The following is an 18807-nucleotide window of genomic DNA, read 5'->3' as shown; positions in this document are numbered from 1 at the left end:
GATGAGATGAAAGACAGATGACGAGGGCTCCAGGGAGACAAAAGAGGGAATGGTGTGGGGATTCCACTATAATTTGCTATGCCTGGTGCTCTTGGTTTTGTTTTTGCTGGGCTATGTAGTAAAAGGCAAGCTAGCACAGAAATTTAATTCTGAGTTTGGTGTCACTACTCAGCAGCCATATGTTTGTGGGCAAAGAATTTAAATGCTCATGCTTATCATCTGCAGAATGGGGACAAGAGTTGTGCCTCCTCCTCAGGGTTGTTCGTGTTAAGAAGTGTTAACCATCTGTGTGTGTCGCTCTTAGAACCACAACTGGTGTGTGGCACATGCTAAATATTGTTTTATTTTTATTTTTTTTATCAGTGCATAACTCGCTTATTTGCTCATTTCATTTATGGGAATTTAGTTTTAAGACAATCCAGGGCAACCTACTACAGATAGCCATTGTTAAATTGTGCTTCAGAATTTTACTGACATTTTTCACTTCTTCTTAAAGTCCTCTTGGGCCAAAAATTTTCAGCAGGAAATAAGAGGGTGACGCCTGTAAATTAAAACAGCTCTTTCCCCCCTGATGTAACGTGTGAACAGAAAATACTGCAAAGAATGCTGCTATGTGGTGGTCCCTTTGTGTCACTGTGTGTAACAAGGAACAGGGGAAGTGTTACATGAAGTTCCAGTGTTGGGAAGGTTGGGCAGTCTTACTTTACGGTACAACATGGTTCTATTGTTTTGATAAACAGATTCTGAAATTTCAGAACATAGTGTGTCCCACATTTGAAATATGAATACAGAAACACCTTCAAAAGTCCCCAGTATAAAATCTTAATTACTTCTGCCTTTGCTTCTGTCTTTCTGAAGATAGGTCAAATAACTGTGCCACTTTCTTAAATTAGAACAATAATCATATCTCCCTTGACTATAACAAAAGTTAGTATGTATTGTTTTATTATAGGTATATTTTATTATATAACTATAGCCTTGTATTCATTATATAAATAGCTGCAGGCTCAGGTCCTAGCACTCAGAACAGAACTCTAATAGCAGGGCAGTTGTTTCTGATATTTCCCTGTACAGAGCCCATGTTCTGTTTCTTCACACTGCTAGGGCTCTGTTGAAATAAAAAGCTGGACCCCTTTGGTTATAGGGAGAGTCTATAGGATTTGAGGAGAAAAATTAAATATCTTGAAATGTTTTTTCTCTTCGAAGAACTGGGAAAGTAGTTCTTGACAGAGGGAAACAAAAACAACCCTTCTGTATAGTTGAAGTGAACAAAGCTTTCCTTGACACTAAAGGTTTTTATTGTGCCTGAAAGTGAACTCTTCATTGATGGGAGAGGTTCTTTTATTCAGTCCATCAAGATTGCTAGGCCTCTTGTCACCATCCCCAGCTGAAATGCAACATCATGAAATCATGCTTAAAAATACAGATGTCGGAGTTTCCATCCATGACTCAGTGGTTAAGGAATCCGACTAGGAACCATGAGGTTGCGGGTTCGATCCCTGGCCTTGCTCAGTGGGTTAAGGATCCGGCATTGCCGTGAGCTGTGGCTCGGATCTTGCGTTGCTGTGGCTCTGGTGTAGGCCGGCATCTACAGCTCCGATTAGACCCCTAGCCTGGGAACCTCCACATGCCATGGGTGCTGTCCTAAAGGGACAAAGGACAAAAAAAAAAATTAATTAATTAATTAATTACAAATAAAAATACAGATGTCAGTTCATGAAATAGCAAGTAACCCTCCTTTGGGTTACTGGGAATTAAGTTTCAATCTCATTGAGTACTTCTGAAAGAATACCCATAAATTATTTAAATTGTATTTCCCAATTTTTCCCCTTGATTGATAGCTAAGCAATTTTGACTAGTTCAATGTTGTTATGCTTTAACAAGATAATATACTGAAATTTTTTTTTTTTTTTTTTTTGGTCTTTTTGCCTTTTCTAGGGTCGCTCCCGTGGCATACGGAGGTTCCCAGGCTAGGGGTCTAATCAGAGGTGCAGCCTCTGGTCTATGCCAGAGCCACAGCAATGCGGGATCCGAGCCGCGTCTGCAACCTACACCACAGCCCATGGCAACGCCGGATCCTTAACCCACTGAGCAAGGCCAGGGATCGAACCCGCAACCTCATGGTTCCTAGTCGGATTCGTTAACCACTGAGCCACGACGGGAACTCCGATAATATACTGAAAATATTTTTGCAAGATTGTGGTTGTGTGGTTGGAATAATGAACAAAGGTGGCAGGGCAACAGGTGATGTATAATCTCGTTGCAACCCTCCTGGGAAGAGAGATAGGACTTTAAGGGGGTTGCTTACTTTTTTTTTTTTTTTTTTTTTTTTTTTGATAGCATTTGTCCAGTCTTCTTTGAGAGGCTTTTGTGAGACTCAAATGAGTGAAGGTGTGTGAAAGCAATCTGAAACATAAAAAGCGCTGAAAATAACTAAAAGTAGTTGCTGCACATCCTTAAGGCATCTTAGTAGAACAAATGGGAGTAAATGTTGAGGGCATTTTTGTTTAATTTTACAGGGAACAAGGGAAACTCTCAGTCGTCACTGCACTACCCTTGGTGATGCCCTTCGGAAGGAGAATGACTTTGCTCTTATCATTGATGGGAAAACCCTCAAGTACGCCTTAACTTTTGGAGTACGACAGTATTTCCTGGACTTAGCTTTGTCGTGCAAAGCTGTAATTTGCTGCAGGTAAGTTCTCCATAATATTGTCAGATTTTAGTACAGAACAGCTTGATCCTCAGCTCTGGATTTTTAAAGATCCTTGAAGTTATTTTATCCAAAATTTGTAAATGTCAAGTTTATTTGTTCATTCATTCATTCAAGACTCAGGGTTTACAAACTGGGATTGAATTTACTAGCAGAGTTTTGAAAGTGAGTCCTAACAATCAGTAATGTTTATTGTTCATGATTTGAATAAGTAGGTTTCTTGCCTTTTTCTGTGTTTGATATTTTTTACCTGCATTTCTACCGAGGGGTTCTTCGGTAAAGGTTTTGTTTTCTGTAATTCAGTCTTTGATTCTGTTGCTTCAACTTCTTTTGGGAGAATGCGAGATGGGGGACACTAAGAGAATCATTTTCCAAATAGCTGAACATTTTTCTGAAGGTTGTTTATTGGGCGTCCAGTCTTCTGCCCTCTAATTTGTAATATTGCCTGGATCCTAAATTAAAATCTGTTTTGCATTATCAAGGCCTACTCCACAGAATTGCATTTTTGTGAACCATTTAGCTCTAATTCTGGCTGTACTTCTTGTCAAAGAATCTTACCCATATCTTTGTCTAAATTGTTTTAACCATGTCTTCCTCAAATATGAAGTATATTTATGACTATGCCCAGTCTCTTCCCTTTGGTCACCATGAAACACAAGGATTTTCCTCTTTGCCACCCACTTACTGAATCTTCCTAGCTGGTCAGACTAGGTCTAGGGTAGCAGTTCTCGAATTGCTTTCCGTTCATGGGAGATGAAATGTTAGCCGGGTTTCTGAGGGTTTCTCAGAATCTGTGCTTATAACATTATCTTTGAAACTGTAGTATTTGCTTTTTTTTTTTTTCTTTTTTTGTCTTTTTGGGGCCACATCCTCAGCACATGGAGGTCCCCAGGCTAGGGGTCTAATCGGAGCTGTAGCCGCCAGCCTACGCCACAGCCACAGCAATTCGGGATCCGAGCTATGTCTGCAGCCTGCACCACAGCTCACAGCAACGCAAGATCCTTAACCCACTGAGTAAGGCCAGAGATCAAGCCTGCGTCCTCATGGATGCTAGTCAGACTCATTTCCACTGAGCCATGATGGGAACTCCACTATTTGCTTTTATTTTGTTCTTTTAATGTATATTTTTAATAGAAGAATCTCATTTTTCTCTTCAGATAAATTTCTTTTTTCTTTTTTTCTTTTTTTTTTGTCATTTTGCCATTGCTTGGGCCGCTCCCGTGGCATATGGAGGTTCCCAGGGTAGGGGTCCAGTCGGAGCTGTAGCCACCGGCCTATGCCAGAGCCACAGCAACACGGGATCCGAGCCTCGTCTGCAACCTACACCACAGCTCACGGCAACGCCAGATCGTTAACCCACTGAGCAAGGACAGGAATCAAACCTGCAACCTCATGGTTCTTAGTCAGATTCGTTTACCACTGCGCCATGACGGAAACTCCCAGATACATTTCTTAATAAAAGAATCTTCATAAAACTTTTTTTGGTTCAGGCTTCACTTGCTTAAAAATCCTGTAAATGATATTATCTCCAAACCTTTAAGTCATGCCTTATAGATATTTCCTAAATTTCAGTTGAAATATACTTTGTGAAATATAATTTAAACCATTCTTAATAAGTATCCTTGATAAGTATCATTTCAGCCTATAAAACTATAATACACTCAGAGCATTAAGAGTTGCTTATTATTCCTAAGAATCTAATTATTTCACTCATTTAATTTTTCTTCTCTGCAGCATGTATTAATAAATACTATTAGTATAAAGCTTTTAGGCAGTATGTTGCACAGATACTAAATATTAGTAATAATCAGACTCTGCTAGACCATGAAGAAAAAATTGGAAATTATTTTATCTTGACTGTCTCCTTTTAAAAGCAAGAGGATACTCCTGTTTTTTGTTGTTCTTTTTTTTTAATCATTTTTTTACCAAGACTTTATTGATACAGAAATGCTCATGATATAAAAAGTAAAGAAAAACCAGACATGCATGATATGAATAAGATGATTCCAAATTTATTTTTAAAATGAAAAGGAAAGAAGACTATATACATAAATACATAGCAAACAGAATGAAGTGCTGTACAGCAGAAAAAAATATTTATATAAATAAATGATTTTAAAAAGAAATAAACTATAATATAAAGAAATACAAAAAAATAAAAACAACTTGTAATTCTGTTACCCAGAGATAAACTGCTGTTAAGATTTAGTATATTTTATTTATTTATTTTTTAAATCTTCTTTTCCAGTGACTTTTCTTGGTTCTTTGCTAATCTCCTGGTCAAGTCTTAGTAACATTTATCTCTGACACTCTCCCTTGGGGAAAGTCTTGTGCCAGCCTTGGTTGTTTAATCCCTTTCATTAATGGAATCACAGGATCAACCCGAGATTGCGCAAAAACACATTAGCTGATATGACTGTGGCCTCCTATTTGGAAACAGAACACAGAACAGTTTAGATAAAATGGCCAGTTCCTAGAGCTGGCATCTGTTCTGTGCCTACTGTGTGCTGGGCAGCGACGCTGCAGCACGAAGATGAGTAAGACGTCCTGCCTGCTCTCCTTCGTGTTTCTTCTGCCTTTTGTTCTAAGCACAAGCACGGTTGGTTTGAAAGATGTGGGAGGCCGATTTTCCTCGCAGCTGAGCTTCATTCTTAGAGCATTGCTTAACGCGGTACCTCCCACCATTCTTCAAAAAGTTGAACCACAAAATTAAACAATAGCAGAGGGAGAGAGAAACTAGAAAGCAGAGTCAAGGGAGGGAAAAAAAAAAAATATGTTCTGCGCTTGTGAAATTGCCTCCTGAGATCCTCGTTCTGGATGCTCACAAGTCACATGGCCCTCAGGGCTCCGCCGGGTCCCAGGCCCATGGGAGGGACTCACACTCCGCCTGCACGTGCAGCTCAGCCCTGACACTGAGCTTATAAAGATGTGTGTGGCCCTTTCCTCCCTGCGACCTGTTTTATGCATGTTTGAGGACCAGGAAGGTCCCTGTGCAGACACTGCATTTTATTTAGAGCTTTAGGGTGTTTTTTTAAGCAAAATAGCTTTCCTCTGCTTTTTTCTTCTAATTACCTTCGTAGTCTCTCTTTTCCCTTAAGGACTGTGGTTGAACTTCCGGTCTGGCTTTGAGAATTCATCTAAGCCAATAATTACATCAGGGCCACTGCCCGATTTATGTCTGTGCACCTTCTTGGACTGATGCCTCTTGGCATTTAAACCATCGGCACCGACCATCTTCGTGTCATTTAGCTTTCTGGCCTCAGAGCATAATTGCCATGATAATGCTTCTATCACTGGTGAGGGATAAGGTGGACGATTCCGTAGATCCTTCTTTACAGTTAAATGCAAGCGGTCATCACTCTTGGTTTTTCAGATGATTGCAATCTCCTAGCCTCAGGAAATTCTCTATTTTACTCCATTATGAGAAACAGTGCAGATAAATACTGAATATTATTTCCAAATACAGTAGGGCACTGTTTTCCCAAATTCGTTTATGTTCATGCGGGCTTTCTGGGTTGTCCCCCCTCAAACTGCTTTACAATTTAGTTCTTGTCAGTCCACACGAGAAGATAATTCAGAGTCTGCGCTTCCTCTGCAGTCTTCCCTCCGCTAGGGCGGAAATAGGGGGAGAGCCTCCTCTTAAAGGATAATGACACTCTGGACATTAGTCCCATCTTCAGGATGACATCAGCCACTTTCTTCCCTGACATTATCAGAGTGCAGGGCAGGAGGCAGTTTTTAGTGTGTGCCTAATTGACACACAGTGAGGAAGTTGAGCGTTTTCCCTGGAGTCTGCAGTCACACTGAAAGAAACAGTTGTTCCCTGTCACTTGGCATTACATCTCTTATTCAGCCATCATTTTCTGAAGGGAATACTCAGAGACAGAAATAATCCCGACCCCCAAATTATTCGGGGCTTCGGAGTCCTGGTTTTGGTTTACAAAGTGAAGGTTGCGTGTTAGACCTCAAATAATTTGTCCGAGGACGTAAAACCCAAGAAGTAAAGGGAAAGCTGTTTTGATCAGTCTATCAAGTACTGCGTTTTCGTAGATACTGGGCAGGTTTGTTTTGACCACTGTAGGAATTTACTTGTATAACCTGAGTCATTTAATAGGAAACTTGCGTCACATCTTAAGGGCGTTTCTGATGTTTTTCTAGTGAGAAACATAAACTAACCCTTTTGTGGTCCTTCTGTTCCCTTCTTTAAGTACAGGGATTCTTACCGTTTGGTGGGATCATGGATACTTTTGAAGAACAAATGAAAGCTGTGGACCAGATTTACACAAACATGTGAAATTGGATATACAACTTTAGGGATATCATAGACTCCCTCTAACTCCTTATAGGCAGAGCAGGGGAGAGCTTTGCTCCAGGACTCAAGGAGATTTGTGTACACAGCTCAAATCAAGAACTATTCTGCAAACTGACGGTGCCAGATAAATAACTTCTTATCTCAGTTGCCAATATTTTATGCCTTATGGCCCTACGGCTTGTATAATGGATATAATGGTGCTCTAGCTGGAGATTCGTGAAATCCTTATTCTAACTTTATCCCTTTGGATAAACTTTGGCACTTTGGATACCTAATGGAATCTCTCTGGCCTTGGTGTTGTGACCTGTAAAATGAAGAACTAGGTGCATAGCAGTGATTCAGATTCTCCAGGGAGCCTGGATGTCTATGGCAGTTAAGATAGGAGTTTCAGGGGGTTCCCGTCATGGCTCAGTGATAACAAACCCAGCTCATATCCATGAGGATGTGAGTTCAATCTATGGCCTTGCTCAGTGGGTTAAGAATCCGGCATTGCCATGAGCTGTGGTCTAGGTCGCAGATGTGGCTTGGATCCCACATTGCTGTGGCTATGGTATAGGCCGGCTGCTGCAGCTCTGATTTGACCCCTAGCCTGGGAACCTCCATATGCCACGGGTGCAGCCCTAAAAAGACAAAAAAAAGATTGGAGCATCTCTGGCATAGAAAGGTGGGAAATCCATGCACACATGCACCCTTGCTAGGTCAGCTCCTTCCAGCTTGGAGGCTCCGGGGCCGGGGGACCTCTCCTTGCCTTTTCAGCTTTGGGATGAACCCTCCTTCTGTTGGCCACTCTGTGCTGGGAAGAGTCTGTCCACTTGTTGAATCAGCTTAATTCAGGGAAGCATATGTTCTACCTCTCACAATATTCCCTCCAGAAGAGAGTGGGAATGGTGCAGTGGAGTATGGCTGTGTGTTAAGAGCGTGTGGTTTCCGAGCTCCTCGGCATTCACATAACCCAGCCTTTCAAAGAAGTTTCCATTTTTTCTGTAGTTGTCAGTTTAGTTTAAACATATTTTGAAACTTATGTTCTATGACAGTTGGTTGAAAATTGGCCTCGAGCCTCCAAGCTTTTAGACTGTCTAGTAATCACCGTTCTTCTGCATAATTTATGGACTCATGTCTTCGGAAAAGCAGAAGTTCAATTGAAGTAAGCATTTTTTCCCTACTTGCAACATCTCTAATCAAAGTTGAACCCTCTTTTAGGCCATTTCCCCCCCAAAGTGCATAAAAAAACACTTGACTCCAGTGAGTGTTGTCACTTGGGAGTGGCATTCCAGGCAGAACCTTTCACCTTCGTCTGATCGAGGGGCTGTCCAAGAAGGGGTCTAAAGGGACACCTCGAATACCTTCTGTCATAGCATGAGGATGTTAAGTAAAGGGTCAAGTCAGTTCTGCTTCTTGAGTCTTTGGGGAGTATCTTAAACCTGAAGGATTTCGCTAAATAAATGTTCTACTTAGAGGGTAGTCATAAAGCACAAATGAAGCTGATACATGCTCCGCAGACATTCCTTTAAAGAAAAAAAGTTACGGAACACCGTTGGATGCCAAGCAGATGTTTGGCTTTAAGACTTACAAACGCTTAATGAATGTCAACCCTATATTTGCTTCCAAGAAAATATGAATAAATGTTGGAAACGTTGAGAGACTATTTCTTTCATACATATATGGCTAAAAGAGGACGCACTGAATCAGTTTTACAGCTTCATAAAATGCCCATATTTTGCTTTGCTATAATTGTAAGTTGCTCAGCCTTGTCCATCGCATTTGCTCTTCTACCTCTACAGAGGAATGTTAAAAGAGCAGCATGGCCATGTCACAGCCTTGTAGCCAAGTATGATGTCATCATCGAGGGAGTCCATACTGGGCAATAAAATACCCAAAAATATATGAGAAATCTAAATGCTCTAGAAGGCTGCTGTCATTCAACGTTATATAGCTTTAGATGTGACTCCGTTTACCTAAACCACCATCATACACACACACACACACACACAAATTAGAACTGCAGATTATGTAATTCTGATAAAAGAGAGTTCGACTGTACTGGAAAGTACATCAAGCAGACGTGTAAAGCTCGGTGTGTTTTCACCAAGGAAACATGCTCCCTTATCCAGCACCCAAACGTGACCATCATCTCAGAAGCCCCATCATGCTTTGTTTATTTTATTATCCTCCCAAGGTTAACGGCTGTCTTGGTTCTGTCACCGTCCCTCTTAAGTTATATCTTCTTCATTTCAGTCTTTTTCTGTTTTGTATCTTGCTCACCTGGAATAAGCATATATGTCTTCCATAACTACAGTCAGACTCTTTTGCGCTTGTAAGTACGAGCTCTGCAGCCTTCCACTAAAGGCCTCCTTAGAGCTTTACATAAATCACTAGATCCACATTCTAATATGTTCTTCCATCAAATACAGATCCATCTAGTAGATGGCTTATAGTCTCCTTCAGTTCTTCAGCGATAGCATGAAAGGACTTCATTTGCTGATTTGCCAAGGACGTGACATTTGGAACCTATGGCATTTCTCTGATCTGTCAGACTTGGGACCTGGTTGGGGGGAAAGGGGAACAGATTTAGTTTGGTGCAACTGGTTCTCCTTGAGCCCTTGATGGTTTCTAGTGATTACCTTCTTATTAACAAACCTATCTGAGAGATTCCTACTTAGGGCAAATCAAAGGTTTGGTGTCTTGGAGTTCCCGTCGTGGCACAGTGGTTAACGAATCCGACTAGGAACCATGAGGTTGCGGGTTCGGTCCCTGCCCTTGCTCAGTGGGTTAACGATCTGGCGTTGCCGTGAGCTGTGGTGTAGGTCGCAGACGTGGCTCAGATCCTGCATTGCTGTGGCTCTGGCATAGGCTGGCAGCTATAACTCCGATTCGACCCCTAGCCTGGGAACCTCCATATGCCGCGAGAGCAGCCCACGAAATAGCAAAAAGCCAAAAAAAAAAAAAAAAAAAAAAAAAAAGGCTTGGTGTCTTGAGTCAGGCTAGAGTGCCCAGAGTTGAAATGAGGTAGAATAGTAGGTCATGGCTGTCTAGAAGCTGTAGGGCATGGAGTGAAGTGGAAAGAGAGACACCATCCTCGGGGAAAGACGGTCTTGGAAAGCAAAGGCTTTTTGCCAAGAGAGCGGTGAGAGAAATGAACGTAAAATGATGGACTTTATATTGAGGCATGAAAGAAGTGGTTGTTCCAGATAGCGTGTTTCCAAGGGGGAGCATGTTATAGTGTGCAGGGGTGGGCACACTTTTTCTGTAAAGTGCCAGGTTGTAAATAGTTCAGGTTTTGCGGGCCATACAGTCTCTGTCACAACTACTTAACTCTGACAGTGTAGCTTGAAAGCAGCTCCAGACTGTGTAAAAGAACGGGTGTGGCTATGAACACACAAGATTTTATGAAAAATAGGATGCTGCTGGGATTTGGCCCTGGGACCATCATCGGCCAGTCGCTATTGTGGAGTGTCTGTGGCTCATGAATGAGCAATAGAGGGAATCAGCTTCTGACAGAACTTCTTCCAGAATATGGATGGAGTTCACTCTAGACTCCCTGCTCTGTACTATACAGATTCTTTCCTTTCTTTTCTTGAAAACTAAGGTATTTGTCCATCTCTTCCTCACCTGGCATGTTACCCTACCTCCATGATTCCTCAAAAATGACTGGTGTTCTTTCTGTGGGGACAGCTACACAGTATGGGGTCTCCATTAAATGCGTCTGTGCCCTTGGATCTAAGAAAATCCTTTAAAACATGGATATTTCCTGAAGTCAATTTGTTTTCTTTTTTTTAATTACTTAATGAATTTTTTTACATGTATAGTTGTACAACAATCATCACAACCAAATTTTTACAGCATTTCCATCCCAAACCCTCAGTGCATCCCCCCACCCCTCACCCTGTCTCATTTGGAAACCATAAGTTTTTCAAAGTCTGTGAGTCAGTGTCTGTTCTGCAAAGACGTTCAGTGTGTCCTTTCTTTAGATGCCATGTGATAGCATTTGATGTTGGTGTCTCATTGTCAGACTGACTTCATTTAGCATGGTAATTTCTAGGTCCATCCATGTTGCTGCAAATGCTATTGTTTCTTTCCTTTTAATGGCTGAGTAGTATTCCATTGTGTATATGTACCACATCTTCTGGATCCACTCCTCTGTTGATGGATATTTACATTGTTTCCATGTCTTGATTATTGTATATAGTGCTGCTGTGAACATTGGAGTACATGTGTCTTTTCAAGTCATGGTTTTCTCTGGATAGATGATCCAGGAGTGGGATTGCTGGATCAAATAGTAGTTCTATGTTTAGTTTTCTGAGGAATCTCCATACTGTTTTCTACAGTGGTTGCACCAATTTGCTTTCCCACCAACAGTGTCATAGGGTTCCTTTTTCTCCACACCCTCTCCAGCACTTATTGTTTGTAGACTTTTTGATGATGGCCATTCTGGCCGGTGTAAGGTGGTATCTCAGAGTGGTTTTGATTTGTATTTCTCTAGTAATGAGTGATGTTGAACATCTTTTCATGTGTTTTTTGGCCATCTGTATGTCTTCTTTGGAGAACTGTCTGTTTAGATCTTCTGCCCATTTTTTTTTTTTTTTTTGATGGTGGTGTTTGTTTTTTTACGAGGTCTCAATAGCAAGAGATAAATGAGCAACCCAGGACTGCAAAGGCGGATCCTGCTCTGCCCCCTCCTCCCGACCTGGTACCTTCCTCCTGTTCTAGGAGGATATGCCAGCAAGTTGCTGAAGGACAAGGGCAGCAAAGCAGTCAGGCTGGAAGATGTACACTAGCCTTCTCTCTGAGCTGGAAGCATCATAGCATCTGGAAGTAAAGGAAGTTCTCTGTGGATTTTTATGAATTATTTTTGTGTTTGCCCTTCATCTCCAGACACTGTTTATTCCTCTTAAGGCAAACATTCTCAAGTATTTAATATGTTCCCATCCATCCACCTTACTTTATTTGTATATTCATGTAACTATGAAAAATATATAACATTGTTATATATTTGAATCGAGAAGTAAATACATATTTATAATGACATTCCAGGGAAATTTTTTTGCCTTGGTTTTGCAACATGTTTTGAGACCTTTTCATGTTTCCACAGGTAGAACAAATTTATTTCTTCTCACCACTGCTCACTATTGTACTAATGCATATATGCTTTTTTAATTATCTATTCTCATAGTGACAACCACATAGGCTACACCAAATCTTTGCTACCATGAAAAGTGTTGGAATGAATATCCTGTCTTTGCACCTATGCAAGTGTTTTTCTAGGATATATACTTAGAAATAGGAATTCTTGGAGTTCCCATCATGACTCAGCAGAAACGAATCTGACTAGCATCTGTGAGGACACAGGTTCGATCCCTGGCCTCGCTCAGTGGGTTAAGGATCAGGTGTTGCCGTGAGCTGTGGTGTAGGTTGCAGACACAGCTCAGATCTGGTGTTGCTGTGGCTGTGGTGTAGGCCGGCGGCTACAGCTCCAATTAGACCCCTAACCTGGGAACCTCCCTATGCGCAGGTACGGCCCTAAAAAAAAAAAAAAAAAAAGGGAATTCTTGTCTGTGGGCTATATATATTTCAGTTCAGTCAGAATCATCTCATTGCTCCCAGATCCATGTAGGAAGGTTGCTTTTTCTCTATCCTTACACCAGCACTTGGCATTCCTTATTTTATAACTTTGCCAATTTCATGTTTGAAAAGTGGCACCTTGTTTTGATTTTCACTTCTGGGATTACTAGGGAGAATGAATAGCCTTTTTTTTTTTTTAAATGGCCACACCCATGGCATATGGAAGTTCCCAGGCCAGGGACTGAATCCGAGCTGCAGCCGTAGCAACACCAGATCCTTTAACCACTGCATCAGACCAGGGATTGTCCCCGCACCTCGGCAGTGGACCTTAGCCACTGCACTTGGATTCTTGCCCACTGAGCCATAGCAGGAACTCCTGAATAGCTTTTTTTTTTTTTTGTCCTTTGTCTTTTCAGAGTCGCACACGGGGTATATGGAGGTTCCCAGGCTAGGGGTCTAATCGGAGCTGTAGCTGCTGGCCTACACCACAACCACAGCAACACCAGATCCGAGCCACGTCTGTGACCCACACCCAGACCACATGGCGTCGCCAGATCCTTAACCCACTGAGCGAGGTCAGGGATCGAACCTGAAACCTCATGGTTCCTAGTCAGATTCGTTTCCGCTGCACCACGACAAGAACTCCCTGGATAGCTTTTTATTTAACTATTTACCTCTCTGGATTTCTGTTTTTGAAGTGTAGTTCATTCATTCTTTTTTTTTCCTCTCATTCATTAATTCAAGGAATGTTTTTCAAGCACCCATTATATGCCAGGCATCTTTATATGTGTTATAAACAGAACAGTGAACAACAGGAAAAAATACTCCCCACCTTCACATTGTGGCTATTATTCAATAAAAGAAATATGCATAGGCATATTCTTAATAAGGTCTATGTTTCTGTGAATGGTCACAATTGATTTATTAACTATCAGACAGACACATAAAGGCATATGACACTTGCTTGGAAGAAAAGTAGCACCATGAAGAAGAATAGAGACATAGAACTTTCTGTTGAGATTCGTGTATTTCTTCCTGCTTATGTACAAGAATTCTTCGTGTGTTCTGAATATTGTTCTTTATTGAATCTAGACATGGCAGATATCTTCTAATCTGGCTCCCTTCTTAATTCTGCCTGTGGTGTTATTCCTTGAATGGAAACCATTGACCCTGAGATAGTCAATAGTCAAATTCCATTAATTTTTCCCTTTATGGTGTGTGTTTTTTGGGTAGTAAGAACTTCCCACTCACAAAGGTATTTTCCTACATTTCCTTCTGTTAACTTTATAGCTTTATGTTTTTTGGATAGGTCTTTAAGCTTTTTTTAATGTTTTTGGTATGTGGTATGAAGAAGGGATACAGTGTTATTCATTTCTACAGAGTGAGAAAATTCTCCCAATACCACTTACTAAACAATCCACCCTTTTTTCTTCTGTTTGGAATGCCATATGATCCAGAACTCAAGCTCTGGGACCAGACTTTCCAGAGTCGAAGTCCAGGGCTCCACCTCTTCTTAGCTGAGAAATGTGTTGCTTAATTTCTACAGCTTCAGTTTTCTTCATCTTTGAAACGGAGATAAAAATAATTATTCTGACGCATTCTCTTGTGGCACAGCGGGTTAAGTATCCAGTGTTGTCACTGCAGCGGCTCGGGTCACTGCTGTGACATGGGTTTGATCCTTGGCCTGGGAATTGTCACATGCCACAGGCACAGCCAGTACTAATAATAATTAATCTCATGTATGTGTGAGGAATAAATAAGTTAATATATACACTCAGTGCATTGGTGACTATTGTTTAAAGTTATTTTTCTCTTAGAAATGTTATCAGATTTTCTTTTATGTAGCTAATCGAACATTTCTGATCTTAGGACTGCTATAAAGAATTCTCTCTGACCATAATGGCCTTTTCGGTGTCCTAGATTCTACTTTTTGTCTGGTATTAAAATTACTAACTTGGCTTTCCTTTGTTTCATAGGAGCCTTGTCTTTTTGTCCCCCCTCTAAACCCTTGTGTTCAATCCTTCTATAGAATGTGGTGGCCAAGACTGCTGCACTATCTCTACATCCACACTCCAGAATTCATAGTGTTGAATTCTGGCTTCGCTGCTTACTTGCTGTTTTACCTTAAGTTATATAATCTTTCTGTGCCTCAGTGTCCTCATTTGTAAAATTACAATAATTGTAACCTATCTCAAATAGGGTTCTTCTGAGAATTGAATGAATTAAAGCAGGTAAAGAGCTGAAAACACAGCAAATGTCATATTAGCTGTTTTTGTGAAGTGTGTCTCTTTTAGGCACCATATTGCTGCATCTTTGTTTTAATCTAATGTGAAAATCTCTGTTTTTTAAGAAAAAATTAATTTTATTTATGTTTATTATATTTGTATTTATTATATTCATTGCCATATTAGACCTCATTTCTTCAATCTTTTTTTTTTTTTTTTTTGTCTTTTGCCCTTTTAGGGTCGCACCCATGGCATATGGAGGTTCCTAGGCTAGGGGTCCAATTGGAGATGCAGCCACCGGCCACAGCCACAGCCACTGCAATGCCAGATCCAAGCCGCATCTGTGACCTACACCGCAGCTCACGCAACACCGGATCCCCAACCCACTGAGCGAGGCCAGGATTGAACCCAAAACTTAGTCGGATTCATTTCTCCTGCACCACGATGGGAACTCCTCATTTCTTCAGTCTTATTTTGTGTTTTCCATTTATTATGCTTTTTGTTTCTTTTTTCTCCCCCTTTCTCCACCTTCCACTATCTAAATCACATTTTCTTTTTTTTTTTTTTTTTGGTCTTTTTGCCATTTCTTGGGCTGCTCCCGCAGCATATGGAGGTTCCCAGGCTAGGGGTTGAATCGGAGCTGTAGCCACTGGCCTACACCAGAGCCACAGCAACGCGGGATCCGAGCCGCGTCTGCAACCTACACCACAGCTCACAGCAACGCCGGATCGTTAACCCACTGAGCAAGGGCAGGGATCAAACCCGCAACCTCATGGTTCTTAGTCGGATTCGTTAACCACTGCGCCACGACGGGAACTCCAAAATCACATTTTCTTTAGCTGGTTTTAAAGCTTCCACTCTATATCTTGCTCTATCTGATTATTTCTGATGTTTTGATAACCATATTTGTGTTTATGGTTTATTAATGTCTTTCCTTCCCACCCACTCCCATGTAAAGAGACAAGAATTGAAGCTATTCAAGTAATTTTGTGATGCATCCAGGTTCAGTCAGATTACCTGCTTTCTCTCAAGAAGCTTTTAGAAATTTTTCTTTTTTTTTTCTTTTTTCTTTTCTTTTTTTTCTTTTTAGGGTCACACCTGCAGCATATGGAGGTTCCCAGGCTAGAGGTCAAATCTGAGCTACAGCTGCCAGCCTGTGCCACAGACACAGCAAAGCTAGATCCGAGCTGCGTCTGTGACCTACACCACAGCTCACAGCAATGCCTGATCCTTAACCTACTGAGCAAGGCCAGGGATTGAACCTGCATGCTCATGGATGCTAGTCAGATTCATTTCCACTGAGCCACCATGGGAACTCACAGAAATTTTTCTTAATCCTAGTTTAACCATAATGTGTCTAGGGTTATGTACCTTTTTCTTATAAATTCTTTTTGGTGCTATGTGAACCCTTTAATTTCCTGATATCTTCTGGGAAATTTTTTTATTTACACTTTCAGCTTCTACTGTATTCATTACTCAATTTACTATGGGCTTCTTTATTTTAGCGGCTATCCATTTATGTCATTTTTTTTGGTTGGTTCTTCATTATAACTGTTTGTTCCAGTTTCATGTTTCCAGTGTCTTCTCATATTTTCCAAGGTGTTTTTTTAACATCATACTTGTTTTAAATTTTTGTCATATCTGGTTTTCCAAGTTCTCCTTCGTATAAGTTAGTGTATTTCTTTTGTGCTCATGACCTTCTCCTGTCTTCCAAGTATTCCCTGTGAGACCGTTTTTCCCCATTTGCTCTCGCGGGCAGTGATGTTCCTTTTGGGGAAAAGGTGAAAGCTGGGTTCTAACTTGAGACACATCTGGAGATGGGATTCAGTCTAAGCTTAGCGAGTCCCTGTTTTCCCAAGTTCCTTTACCCAAGCCCTGCTCTTGTTGAAGGCAGCCGCATTCTGATGGAATTACCCGAGTGAGATAACATTCAAGGGTTCAGCTTTCCTCTTCTAAGGTGTGAGGTGACAATTTTCCTGACATTTTAGCTTTAGAACATTGGGGCTAATCCTGGAAAAGGCGTGCTTTTTCAAGCACACAGTTCTGTGGACTTTGAGTTTCCATAGATTGCAAGCACAAGCCAAAGTTGCAGTGAGAGAGGACAAGCCCCTCAGCTCCATCCAACCCAGCCTCAGCCCCCTCACACTGATCAGCCTGGCTTGCACAGGGCACCACGGACAGAGAATAGCAAAGCTGGAAAGCTTTCCCCACGTGATTGTTCATCTGTGGCCTCCAACACACCACTCTTTCTCTCTAAGCCGTGTACTTTCTAAGTATCAGCCAGTACTTCCTGTTTCCCCCAAAGTTTCCCGTTTCCACAAAGGATTCTGTGTTAACTGGTAATTGGGACCCTGAGATCTGGTGAACTCCTTTTTATCTCATGGCATCTTTAGGGTTTTATTCCAATTTCTGCCAGTAGCCTGTACTACCACTTCTTCCATCTTCCCCTCGATATTCGAGGGATGTTTCCTTGGAGAAACCCATCCACATAGGAGAGAATTCAAAACGGGGGATGGGGAAGAAGAAGGGAAGAAAGAAGAGCGAGCTGATGTTCTTTAAGCCTACAGAAGCTCCAGCCTTTCCTAACCTACCCAGAGTCATGGGAAAAGGAAAGGGCATCAGTGCCCATGTGGGCTCCCAATGGATGTGGTGAACGGGAAGAGATGGAGGCCATAGGTCTTACCACCCTGAGAGCTCGAAGCGGGAGACACTCGGCCTTCTTGAGTAGATGTGCTTCCCCGTTGGAAGCCCACCAATCCTATCAGGTGAGGGTCCCTAGACAGAAAGAGGTGGCTGGGCCTTGTCCCATGTTGGAGAAACCTCTGTTTCTTTCTACTTCTGTCTGCTGTTTGAGAGTCCAAGAGAAACCACTATCATATAGGCTCTTAATACGTAACTCCTGGGATAGCAGATCAATAAAAGTCTTGACGTTAGTAACTCTTAGGGGCAGAAGGGAAGGGTTCTGAGATCTTCTACTTTCTTTCATCACACGGTAAAGGATCACTAAGGACTTGCTGAGCGGGTGATACCTGAATGTACATCCCAGCTCCACTTTCTTTTCCAAGCTCAGCTCTGTTTCCATCAGCTTGCCTGATGGTTCAACCAGGACCTCCCACTGCCGTCCAAACTTCTGAGTATCTAGAATATCCTGATCATTTTCCTCTGTAAATCGTCTTGCTTTTTCTATTTGTATTTAATCCATCATTTGCCCAGGAACCCAACTTTGAAACCCCAGAATCATCTCTGATTCCACCTTCATTTGAAACCCACCACCACCTAAATGTCCTTTCCTATTTTCATTTTCATTGTCCTCATCGTAGGTGAGATTCAGATCCATAGAAAGATACCCCTACCTACCTTATATACAGACATACTTCATCTCATTTTATTGTATGTCACCTTTATTGTGTTTCACAACTATTGCCTTTTTTTTCCCAACAAACTAAAGGTTTATGGCAACCCTGCATTGTCAGATGATGGTTAGCATTTTTTTAGCAATAAAGTATTTTTAATTAAGGTATGTATATATGTATGTATCTTTTGAGCAATCTGTATTAATTTTTTTTTTTTTTTTTGTCTTTTTGCCTCTTCTAAGGCCGCTTCTGCGGCACATGGAGGTTCCCAGGCTAGGGGTCAAATCGGAGCTGTAGCCACTGGCCTATGCCAGAGCCACAGCAACGCCAGATCCAAGCCATGCCTGCAACCTACACCACAGCTCACGGCAACACTGGATCCTCAACCCACTGAGCAAGGCCAGGAATCGAACCCGCAACCTCATGGTTCCTAGTCGGATTCGTTAACCACTGAGCCACAGCAGGAACTCCTGTATTAATATTTTTACACCTGTCTTCCTCACCTGTGTGAGAAAGCCTGAAGCATCCAGTATCTTTTACGTGGTTCCTCAATGCTCTAGATACACAGCAAATTAAACAGACTCTGCCTCCTGACAGTGAACCACCAAAAATGAAAGAGAGTTGTAATCTTAGCATCATGGCCTGAAT

At 41.5% G+C, this 18807-nt stretch overlaps 1 protein-coding gene across 20 annotated transcripts in view; it reads left to right on the top strand.

Moving 5' to 3' along the window:
• ATP8A1 (ATPase phospholipid transporting 8A1) overlaps positions 1 to 18807 on the top strand; it is a 253309-nt gene that overhangs the window by 167330 nt on the left and 67172 nt on the right. For 19 of the 20 annotated variants that reach the window (XR_014812343.1, XM_084971840.1, XM_084971838.1 and 16 more), the window contains one exon: positions 2520 to 2692. Coding sequence is in view for 18 of the 20 variants with exons in the window: in XM_084971840.1 (XP_084827966.1) it covers positions 2520 to 2692 (173 nt within the window). In the remaining 2 variants the exon portion in view is untranslated. Of the gene's footprint in view, positions 1 to 2519; positions 3595 to 3943; positions 4873 to 18807 lie in introns of those variants that run through there. The other variant, XR_014812344.1, reaches the window with a different exon arrangement.

Source organism: Sus scrofa, chromosome 8 (assembly GCF_054392235.1).
Source record: "Sus scrofa isolate SSC_HxYL_T2T_F1_AM1 chromosome 8, Sscrofa_HxYL_maternal_Yorkshire_Landrace_v2.0, whole genome shotgun sequence".
Classification (NCBI taxonomy): Eukaryota; Metazoa; Chordata; class Mammalia; order Artiodactyla; family Suidae; genus Sus; species Sus scrofa.
The sequence above is the reverse complement of the archived record's forward strand: the minus strand, read 5'-3'. Positions and strand labels throughout refer to the sequence as shown.